The sequence below is a fragment of the Copadichromis virginalis genome, linkage group LG9 (genome assembly GCF_057382275.1).
Source record: "Copadichromis virginalis isolate Kocher_CV1m ecotype Utaka linkage group LG9, C_Virginalis_male_GT1.1, whole genome shotgun sequence".
Taxonomy (NCBI): domain Eukaryota; kingdom Metazoa; phylum Chordata; class Actinopteri; order Cichliformes; family Cichlidae; genus Copadichromis; species Copadichromis virginalis.
Window position 1 is genome coordinate 17,785,342 of NC_140626.1, and position 11,711 is coordinate 17,797,052.

The 11,711-nt window shown below is 39.2% G+C and overlaps 2 protein-coding genes across 2 annotated transcripts in view; both read right to left on the reverse strand.

Moving 5' to 3' along the window:
• The window catches only part of mbtps2 (membrane-bound transcription factor peptidase, site 2), a 31,701-nt gene extending 22,577 nt beyond the window's left edge, over nt 1-9,124 (reverse strand). Inside the window, exons 1-3 of the mRNA XM_085467979.1 lie at nt 8,832-9,124; nt 5,626-5,774; nt 3,775-3,913 (exon numbers count right to left, since the gene is read on the reverse strand). Of these exons, the coding sequence (XP_085324105.1) occupies nt 3,775-3,913; nt 5,626-5,774; nt 8,832-8,906 (363 nt within the window). The 5' untranslated portion in view covers nt 8,907-9,124. The remainder of the gene's footprint in view (nt 1-3,774; nt 3,914-5,625; nt 5,775-8,831) is intronic.
• On the reverse strand, nt 409-2,921 carry LOC146701685 (uncharacterized). The gene is made up of 6 exons (XM_085469262.1): nt 2,846-2,921; nt 1,688-1,780; nt 1,479-1,590; nt 1,074-1,162; nt 789-961; nt 409-625 (listed from the first exon to the last, which is right to left on the reverse strand). The coding sequence occupies exons 1-6, from the start codon at nt 2,919-2,921 to the stop codon at nt 596-598; spliced, it is 573 nt and encodes a 190-aa protein (XP_085325388.1). The 3' UTR covers nt 409-595.
• Nucleotides 9,125-11,711: the final 2,587 nt, after the last annotated feature.

The following is an 11,711-nucleotide window of genomic DNA, read 5'->3' on the forward strand; positions in this document are numbered from 1 at the left end:
TTTGATGTTGAATCAATGTTGAAACCTGACGTTGATTCAACGTTATATTTTCTAATACTGTTGACATTGAAACAATGTCAGATTCTGATATTGAAACACTGTTGAGCTATGGTGTTGATTTTCCGCCTCTTTCGCACAGTTGCTTTTTATTAAAACAGTTAAATCATGACTGGAAATCTACCTTTCTTTATAGGTATTTTAACCAATACTAAACTACTGCATGTTTCCATCAATACTTCAACCACCTAAACACATAATTGTACTTATTCCTTAAATTGGACACCCTTTATAAAAAAAACCCAAATGTCTCACAATGTATCATGTCAATATTAATATCCTAAAATAAGAAAGCATTGCATGTGATGTAACAGAGAAAAAAAATAAACAAAAAAAGGGTCAATAGGCATGTTTCGTTTGCTAAATACTTTATTAAAAGACAGTTTCTGATTTACGTTTATATGATTCACAGAAGTTTGTAATTTTTTGCATGATGTGCGTCCTGCACCACCCAAACGATCTGGGGCGTATCGGAGCCATTTCTGCACTGCTTGTGCAAAGACAAACTCGGACATAGAGTTTGCCCCTAACTGCTGCGTCAGGCTCCAATCAAGGCAAAGCGTCTCACCTATAGACACATTTTAAGAGATGGAATTAGCGTGTCTCATGTCTTAAATGTGTATGCAAGTGCTTGTGTGTTTAATCAACAGGCCCTTGTTATGTATTTAAATCACATCTGACAGCTATTACACTTTATAGTTACAAAGTGTACATAACCTTTATATACTTACCATTGCCTTATTTGCCTCTTGTGATTGAAGAGCTGGCTCTGCATTGTTTAGCTCCTCAATGTTGTGCAAGGGCAAATCCAGAGGCAGTACCCCAGCATCTACCGATTCATTGCAGCCGGTATTGCGGATGGCTCTGACGACCTCACGGAGTTCGTTAACAGCTCTCGTCAGGTCTGACAGAAAAAGAATTTTTTTTTTAAGTATTTAAGAATACAGACAACTTGTCAAACGTTTCCTTGTGTCACATACAGACATGTACAAAGACACTAGACAGTATTTTATTACCTGGTATTTTCACTCGAGGGGCCTGGGGAAACCATTTCTTTGTGGGCTGCTCATCCTCTGAGTCACTATATGTGTACAGGGGATTTGGTCTAAAGAAAAAAAGTTGAAAACGGTCATAAGTAATTACAAATGTGCTTTTGGAATATTTTTTCCTAAAGTTACAGTTTGATTTATAACAACACACACAGGAAACGGAGATGTGCAAGAAGGTACAGTATACAAGGAATTTTTGAATTGCACAAGTGTACACGGCTTTGCATTTATAAAAAGTTTACAAGCTTCCACTTTTTGGACTATATTATGTGGTGATATTGCAGTATGCAAGCACCACAGATATGTATAAAAGACAAGATCATAAATTCTTAGCAATCAAAGATATGTTTGTGAAATAAAAAAAAGTTTTACTTGTGCTTTCTTTTATGACTGGTCTGAGTTTCAGCTTCGGACTGAAGGTCAGACGTATCACAGTGTTCACTTAGATATTTCTGAAGACTGCGTTCTGCTTCGTGAAATGTGTCTGGAAGTACAAACACAATGTATGGCCAGACATAAATTAGGACACGAAAAACTTGTTATTGTTACATTTATACAATACCAATCCAGATGATACCCACCATGGCTTATTAGAAGTCGGACTGGTGCATAGGTGAGCCATGTTGCACCAGGATGAACTCTCCTCTTTACTGCGTCGTGGATCCTGAATGTGTCTCACGGAGGATATGGAGGCCATGACAATTTCTCCCCATTTATCCATGATCTAGGGACTATTTCTGTACCACCAGTGCTAAACTGCACAATGCACCAGTCTTTCATTTTTATCTTTTTTTAAATTTGGAGTCCTTTTTTGCCCTGTCTAGGATAAACAGGAAACAGATAATTACAATATATTTCATAGTCACTACAAAACTTGATCTATTGATTGAACTAAATAATAAATAATAGCTTAAAATGTATATAGGCAACAATTACAAGCAAACCCGTATATGTAAGCATTTAAACACTGAAGATAATAAAATTAACAGTATTTTGTCTAAGTCTGCCATTGTAGGAATTCATGGCACCGAGACAAAAACTTGGCGCACAGTGTGGCGTCAAAATAGGCGCACACCTTTGACGCTGCGTTTTCTCCGTCTTCCTCGTCCACACGTAAATGCTAAACGCAGTTTACGTGCGGACAAAAGGTGCAAACGCAAGTTAGGTGAGCGTGCAGCGTAAAGTTTGAATTGAGTGCGAATCGAAGCGGGTGCTCTCCAATCATTAAAAGTAACAAAGTCATTGAACACCTTTATACAGTTACCTTTACGTTTATCAATCACAGATTTACAATTTTTTGTAGTACTATGCTAAAAAGCAACTACAGAGCGAAAGTCTGGGTCAAGCGCCGAGGCGACGGCAAGAACAAAGGAACCCTTGAAGCGTTAAAGCTAGCTTTATAAGGGAATATAACGGAAAAGTATGAAACGAAATGTTTTCTTTGTTGATAGACTTTGTTTGCAGTGCAATTTATTTGTTGCCAGATTGTAAGATGAAAGTAGACACAATTTCGGGCTCCCACATTTTATCCGAAACTTTACATTAACAAGTTTTTTTTTTTTTTTTTTACTGTTATTCAAATGCAACCGTGGAAATAACGAATAGAACAAAAGTCATTCATTCTTACCTTATACTAATCGTGGTGCAGGCCAGTGCAGTGCATAAACTGATGCCTTCTCCGGTCAATTCCGCTGAGAGTAAATCTAATGTCCCGCTCTACTGTACAAGACAATGGTTACCTGGAGGGATGTACCACTGAGAGGGGTGCTGCGGAATAGTCCAAGTGGTAGCAGCTTTAATTTCCCGCTCAACCATAAATCGATGGTTTTTCAACGTGATTGTTGTCACCTTGTCAACTATAAATAGATCAACAATCAACGATGACAGAACAACAGTGAATCAATGTTATTTCAATGTCAGTGTCAGGTTTCATCAGTATTTCAATGTTGTTTCAACATTGGTTTTGTGTTGACATTTCAATCCTGACGATTCTGATGGTTCAGATGGAAAATCAACATCTGTTCAATGTCTCCTTGCTATCTGGGGAGTAAATCGGTTTGGCTGAGATTAAAGTTATAGTTTTTACACAGCTGAATAAACGTCAAGCAGACAGCTGATTATCAGAAGTGTGAGATGCTGGAGAATATACTCCGGTGTCCTGTTATATTTTAGATAGCAAGGAGTTTATTAAACTTTACCGAAACAATCTGCAAATTTCATTAAAATTGAATAAACTATCATCTTGTCTTTATTTTTAGTTAGCACCTTAAAAGCTTAAAACTGTAAGCTAATGATAGTTATATAAGAGCAGATGCTGCTGGTGCAATAAGCTGTAGTTTCTTGGATATAAATGGCCCACTAATAGCTTCCCATGAATCACCTACAGAGCTCCACTGGGGATAGGGCTCACATTTATGCACGGTTATTTGACACCATAATGAATAAAAAGTGAACAGGGAAACACTTCTGAAAAGCAGGGGTCTTTTTTTTTTTTCATGGCACAGACATTTGAATTTCACACGCTTATGATCAACTCTGAAGGATGTTTTTATCCAGTTACACACAGAAAAGAGACACAAAAGCTTACAGATTTAAATCTGATGAATACTTGCCATTTTCATTCAGCTGATGTAACTTATGTATAGAAATCACATTAAAGTCAACCTACCACCACCTGCAGGGTCTGTGGATCTCCAATCCGTGGGTTGTCTGTGGTCATCTGAGCGATGGTCTGCTGCAGAGTCCTTATCAGCAGCACCACTGAGCCCAACATGGCAGCGATGCCAAACACCAGACCACTGTTGAACCTGGGAAACACAGATGGGATGCAAATTCAACAAGTGCAATTTTGCTGTACTTTTTTCACATTTATAAATGTGAAAAAACTAAAGATTATTAAAGCTACACAACGGGAAAAACACCTGGAATTGAGAAACTCAGAAATGCCACACCAAGTCAGTTCCACACTAAGAGTATTATTTTTAAAAACAGTCACTACTACAAGTCATCTACTATAAATCCAAAAGTTTGGGGGTGTTAGCATAAAAAATATGAATCAATAAAACAAACATGTAAAAACTGGCCTGTCCTTCAGGTTCCTTCCTAAACTGTGTCATGGGAAAACAACTTCTTTGACCAGACGCAGATAGCGTCAGGACCTTTACCTTTGAGAGTAGAGTTTAAATCCTACAATCCAGACCAAATCCTGACCGGACCTCATCGCCTACAAACAGTCCAGAATGCTGCTGTGAGGCTTCTCATCACGTCCTCTAAATGGTCCTGGCTTTACATTGGCTTCGAATTAAAGCTTAGGATTCAAATCAAAATTCTTTCAAATCTCTGACAGTCAGATGCCCCTCTATATTAGTCAGCCTTTAAATCCATATGTAACTAGCAAGACATTACAGTTTATTGTTCAGTGCTGCTAGCTGTCCCACAGTCCAGGTTAAGGAAGAAAGGAGCTTTTGAGGTCTGTGGACATTTCTGATACCTTTAAGGGAAGCTTAAGACCAGCTTTTATCCCCATTTTATTTTTTTTCCATCATTGTCTTCATCTTACTGTGAAGAGCCATGTGATGTTATGTTATTGAGAAGTGCTTTGTAAATGTTACTTGCTTACTGAAAAGTCAAAAATCGACTTACTTTCAGCATGTATGATGCATGTCTATCTGTCCATTTAGTCTTTAGAAAGAGAGAGGACATCTGCAGGAGGAAAGATGTCTGCTAACATCTCAAGCTATTTATTTTTTACATTTGTTGCCGACTTTAGCTTTTAAGGCTCGGTTGTCATACGGCTGGTTATAGGAAGTCAGTGCAGACTCAGTTTGCAATTAAAATGTAATCCTCTAAAATGTCTTTTTCTTCCAGGAAACAAATTATGTCCCGTGAAAGTAAGTCAACAGCTTCTCTGAATCCATTTACTGCAGAAAAGACGTTTTTAGAAATGTTATTAAATTGCCAAATGCTTTTATGATGAAGAAGGAAGGTTGAGGAAAGCTTTTAGCCAAACCATCAAGTATCAAAGTCAAAAGTAACACAGCGCCTCATTTACAAGAAAAAAAAAAGTATAATTTTATTGTAACTGAAGTGGAAGGAAGCAGGAATCTGAAGGTGTGGACAAGGTTTATAGAGGGAAATTAGTCTCAAAATGTTTTACAAACGTGCGTGTTATGATCCATAAGCATAAACTAACTTGCAAATGTACTTATTTATTGTGCGTACTGTATCTGTAACTTGTAAATGTATGTTTTGTAGTCGAGGAGTGATGGGCTGTTCTGTTTGTTCAGGAAAAAAAAACAAAAACAAAATGTTTTATTTGAAAAACACATGAGGAAGCTCAGATGTCCCGGTTTTCCACTAGCACCTGAATCAAATCATTTGTACACATTTGTAAATGTTAGTTTAGGCTTGTGTGTCACAACATACACATTTTCTACCATTTTTGACACTAACTGCACTCGATTAAAGTTCAGAAAGACTACAGGAACAGCTGAGTGGATTATATATACAGAAACCGTACCACATGTAAAGAGCCCGGGGGTTGATGCGGGCGCAGTATGCAAATAGTCGGTTGAACATGGTGGTTTGCCATCTCACGTGAAAAGGAGACAACATCAGGCCACGACTGGCGAGCCATGACTCATAGCTGATCCGATGCGTCACCGATGACTGCAGGACAGAAACAAAGTCAGCGCACGAGCACATCCACATTTAGAAAGCACGTCTAACTGGAGTTATTCTGTAAGAGCTTATAGTGTTCACATATTTCCAATGTCCGGACCTCAATAAGCTGTAATCAGAAAAGGTTCTGCATATTGAAACCCCCAATCAGAAGGAGAATTTTACACTATTCATCTCTAACTTTATATAAGCTACAAGGGGTTACAATGTTAAAAATTGCCCACCGATGCATGTAATGATAAAAGCAGCCAAATGCTTAATCATTGTAAGAAAAGGAAAAGTCGAGGGAGGAGGACCGACTGAAATAGTTTACACACAAAACAGCTCAGAAATGAGGCCGCAGACTGCCTCTAACTTGGTAGGAAATAAGGTTTTTATGTTTTATAAATAAAACGAAGGCTTCTCAAATCTGAAACTGGGATTTAAACTCCACTGAACATTAAAATTGATTTTGCAGTGATATTTAAAGGCTTTCAAAGTCTTCATTAACTCATCTGTACACTGTTCAAAATGCAGCTGAAATTGAGCAGATGTTGATATTACAAGCCTCATTCACTGGCTCCTCTGTATCTTTAGATCTGACAAGATGTTACATGTTTTTACATGGGGATATACTTTTGGCTAGCAAAAGTGTCTGATTCAACTGCAACTTGCTAAGGGTCATTTAACCAAACCCCGTGTCGAGTCAAGAAAATCCTAAATAAATTCAATTTTGCTCACCCAGTTATAGTTTTTTGAAGTCGAAATATATGACTAATAGCTGGGATAGGATCCAGCAGGCCTGCAACACTAATTAGGATAGCCAGTTAATGAAAACTAATAAGTGGACGGATGCCCTGATGGATGTCTCAGTTTTAAAAAAAAATAGGTTAATAACAAATTTTCTTTCTTTTTTCTCACTAATCCTTGAATGTGCTTCCACACTAATAATGCTACAGTGGGGCAAAAAAGTATTTAGTCAGCCACCGATTGTGCAAGTTCCCCCACCTAAAATGATGACAGAGGTCAGTAATTTGCACCAGAGGTACACTTCAACTGTGAGAGACAGAATGTGAAAAAAAAAAATCCATGAATCCACATGGTAGGATTTGTAAAGAATTTATTCATAAATCAGGGTGGAAAATAAGTATTTGGTCAATAACAAAAATACAACTCAATACTTTGTAACATAACCTTTGTTGGCAATAACAGAGGTCAAACGTTTACTATAGGTCTTTACCAGGTTTGCACACACAGTAGCTGGTATTTTGGCCCATTCCTCCATGCAGATCTTCTCGAGAGCAGTGATGTTTTGGGGCTGTCGCCGAGCAACACGGACTTTCAACTCCCGCCACAGATTTTCTATGGGGTTGAGGTCTGGAGACTGGCTAGGCCACTCCAGGACTTTCAAATGCTTCTTACGGAGCCACTGCTTTGTTGCCCGGGCGGTGTGTTTTGGATCATTGTCATGTTGGAAGACCCAGCCCCGTTTCATCTTCAAAGTTCTCACTGATGGAAGGAGGTTTTGGCTCAAAATCTCACGATACATGGCCCCATTCATTCTGTCCTTAACACGGATCAGTCGTCCTGTCCCCTTGGCAGAAAAACAGCCCCATAGCATGATGTTTCCACCCCCATGCTTCACAGTAGGTATGGTGTTCTTGGGATGCAACTCAGTATTCTTCTTCCTCCAAACACGACGAGTTGAGTTTATACCAAAAAGTTCTACTTTGATTTCATCTGACCACATGACATTCTCCCAATCCTCTGCTGTATCATCCATGTGCTCTCTGGCAAACTTCAGACGGGCCTGGACATGCACTGGCTTCAGCAACGGAACACGTCTGGCACTGCGGGATTTGATTCCCTGCCGTTGTAGTGTGTTACTGATGGTGACCTTTGTTACTTTGGTCCCAGCTCTCTGCAGGTCATTCACCAGGTCCCCCCCGTGTGGTTCTGGGATCTTTGCTCACCGTTCTCATGATCATTTTGACCCCACGGGATGAGATCTTGCGTGGAGCCCCAGATCGAGGGAGATTATCAGTGGTCTTGTATGTCTTCCATTTTCTGATGATTGCTCCCACAGTTGATTTTTTCACACCAAGCTGCTTGCCTATTGTAGATTCACTCTTCCCAGTCTGGTGCAGGTCTACAATACTTTTCCTGGTGTCCTTCGAAAGCTCTTTGGTCTTGGCCATGGCGGAGTTTGGAGTCTGACTGTTTGAGGCTGTGGACAGGTGTCTTTTATACAGATGATGAGTTCAAACAGGTGCCATTCATACAGGTAACGAGTGGGGGACAGAAAAGCTTCTTACAGAAGACGTTACAGGTCTGTGAGAGCCAGAGATTTTCCTTGTTTGAGGTGACCAAATACTTATTTTCCACCCTAATTTACGAATAAATTCTTTACAAATCCTACCATGTGGATTCATGGATTTTTTTTTCACATTCTGTCTCTCACAGTTGAAGTGTACCTCTGGTGCAAATTACTGACCTCTGTCATCATTTTAAGTGGGGGAACTTGCACAATCGGTGGCTGACTAAATACTTTTTTGCCCCACTGTATAATTATCCCCTGCTGTTTTTATTGTGAATGGCACTTTCCTCTTTGTTTGTACCTGATTTTAATATCTTTTTGCGCTGCACCTTTGGACTCTCTTCTTCCTTGTTTACTTGTGTTTTGCTTTGTAATTCCACGAAATTTTAAGGGTTAGAGAGCAGATCTCTAGGTTGCCAGGTTTTCCAGGATACATGGAAATCCTGAGTTATACTCTACACTACTGCAGGTACTCGCTTATAGTTTACTCTGATAGCATTTAAAGATAGACAGGGTCTTATATTTCCCACATTTTCTGCTCACTTTAAGCATTAAACGCATCTCATGGACAGACATTGTGAAGTAATGGCCGTAATGTGTTTAATAGCGGGGTTCCCAGCGGTTCCAGGGCTGCTCTGGCCTGTTTACACGAGTGCCCACAGCTCAAACCTTCTAATGGTTAAATCCATTCACGTGCGTTAGCTGACAGACTGCTGAGCAGGAAGAAAAACAAAAAGGCAAATATTCACCCTGAGCAGCGTGTCCGCCAGATAGACAGCACACCAGCCTGCCATCACAAACACCAGCAGGGACACGGGGATCATGGTGCAGCCGTTACAGGACTCCACACCGCGCCGCCTTCATCACTCTCTCTGCCCGCCGTTTGTCACGCAGCTGGCCGCCGTCATTAGCGTCCAACGCTGCCATAAAATGCCGTCACTTACGGTGAACTGCAAACAGACAGAAAGGTTTGATTTCACGAATGCCGTGAATCGGAAGGAGTGTCAGCACTGCGCGACAAAACTCCGGCTTCTTCTTCTTCTTCGACACTTTCTTTTGTCCCTGCCAATATTGCGCCATCAGGTGTTCAACTGCAGCATCTCACTTTTCATTTTGGGTAGTTTTTACAAATTTCTAATTTAAAAAATTAAAACAAAAATAATTACATTTGCAGTAAAAAATAAAAAGTATTTTTAAAAATTCACAAATTCTAAATACTAGTAAAGAAGTAAAAAATATAATTATAGAAATTACATATAAAAAGAAATAAATTAAATGGCAGAAATTGATAGAGAGAATTTTTTTAATGTAAATTAAAAAAAACAAAAAAACAATTCACAGTGGATTGTCCCAGTGCTTACTATATATAGGGCACAGAGCTGTAACCCTAAAAATGGAGAATTGCATAATCAGTTGGCTCAGCTGCAGACACAAAAATGAAAGTTTGTTTTTGGATATTAGATTTCATCCTGCCAAAAGGTCAATGGGGGTAAAAGGAAACCAATAAATGTGGATTGCCAGAGTCAGGCGCAACAAGAAAATAAGCTCCCAGTCTGACTCATTAAGCCATAAATGTGGCCAAGGGAACATAAAACTGCTTGTGGATAAAGGCCAACATGTTGCTGTACATCAGTTCCTACAGAGCCTTCAGCCTTTCAGAATAACTGTGTTATTTGAGCTTAATGAGGACACAGCTGCAGATGAAAACTGTCTATTTGGGTGCAATAAACCCCCCTCTAAAAGGTTAAACCCCAATTTCAGTTTACCTCCTCCTTTATGAGGTTTTACTCTTAAAGTAAGTAATATCAAACTTTGCCACAGCCACATTTATCTCCTTTTAGGCCCTGCGGCAACAGTTTGTGGTTGTGCGCTTAGTGATACCGATTATACACACCATGGTGTATTTATTTTATCCACAGACAGGCAGATTATATTGTTTGTAAAGCTCCTTTTTTTCATTATTTGCCTATGAAATAAACTTCCTTTTGGCATTTCTAGGTTAGTTTGGAAGATATTTACATAGCCCTGAGGAATATGTAAATGGTTATTCCTCAGGACTATGTAAATAACTCGATCACCTTTAAGTCACCTTGGATTGTCAGACTTTGAACCTTACACTGGACTAGCAGATGCCTTTTAAACAACATTTAAACTTTTCCCATTAAAAAAAATATCAACAGAGTCTGTATTATTATGGGAGCATGATTCTGGATTTCCAACAAGGTAAATGTTTTCAATGGAGAAAAAAAAAAGAACATATTTGATGGGGTTTTTGTTCAGGTGAAATGAATGATTGATTGAGCTCTACAGTATTCCCATTATTGAATGATGATACTTTTCCACAGGTTTTCTTTGTTTTAAAGGTGATATACAGCATAAACAACTTCAGAGCCACAGCACAGACCAAAACAAATGAGCACATTAGCCACACCTTCTCACTTCCTTCATGATACATTTATAACCAAAAGCCAAAAGCAACACCCAAATACAATTAGCTCTATGCAATACATTGAATATCTATTAGATGCTGCAGTTACCACCTGTAGAGTTTGCTTGTTTGTTTTTTCAGTTATCTTCGGGGAGGGGGGGGGGGGGGGTTTCAGTGTGTGCCATCTTGCTTTTATATTGCCGTGTTGAGCTTAATGGCCTTCATAAGCATGTGGCTGGTCAAAAGTTTAAAAGTGAGGGACTTGCGACTAGTGACTGGCTGGACCAGCTCCAAGATAAAAAATCCGGAAACTAAAATTACAACACAAAAAGGAAATATGACCCCAGTGCTCTGCTACTAGTTGTTTTTTCTATAATAATACTCAAAGTCTTTCAATTATAGATTTGTGCAAAAGAATATTTTCTCAGGACTCCATGCAGTTCTTTGGAAAACTAAGTACAATCCAGAGGAATTGAGTGTGTAAGTAGCAGCCAGAAGCTGCTAATCAAATGCATTCGATTAACTGATCATCAGCAAGTTTAAGCACATCTATAAAAGCAGAAGAACTTTGAAAAATAACAAACCTGCACGACTTGGTTGCAAGGTTGTGTTTAGAACAAACCACCAGATTTCAAATGTCCTTTGAATGAAGTGGAGATATTTTTCCATAATGCACAGCACCACGTTTGGTGAAAACCAAACACAGTATATCAGCACGACCGCCTCATCTGACAAGCACAGTTGTGGAAGGGTGATGATACGGGGTTTTGTCTCAACCAAAGGAACTGGGCATCTTGTACCAACTGAATCGAAAATTAATGTATTCTAGACTCAAATGTGCCAAGCTGTAGCAGTACTGCTGGCACAGCTTGGCTGAAACTGGTTCATGCAACAGTTCAACAGTCCCGAAGCATAGCAGCAAACCTATAACAGAATGGCTGAGAAAGAAAAGAATCGAGGTGTTCCAGTGGCTCAGTCAAAGTTCAGAATACAACCCGAATGAAATGCTGTGGTGACTATTAAGAGAGTTGTGCATAAACAAATCCCAACAAACCCCAATCAACTGAAACAACACTGTAAAAACTAGTGGGCCAAAATTCTCTGCAAGCTTTTAAATCCTTTAGGTCTACTTTCTTTTTCACAATACTGTAGAACTTTTTACAGACTGCTCTATCAAGGCAGAAAAAACAACTTGACAAAA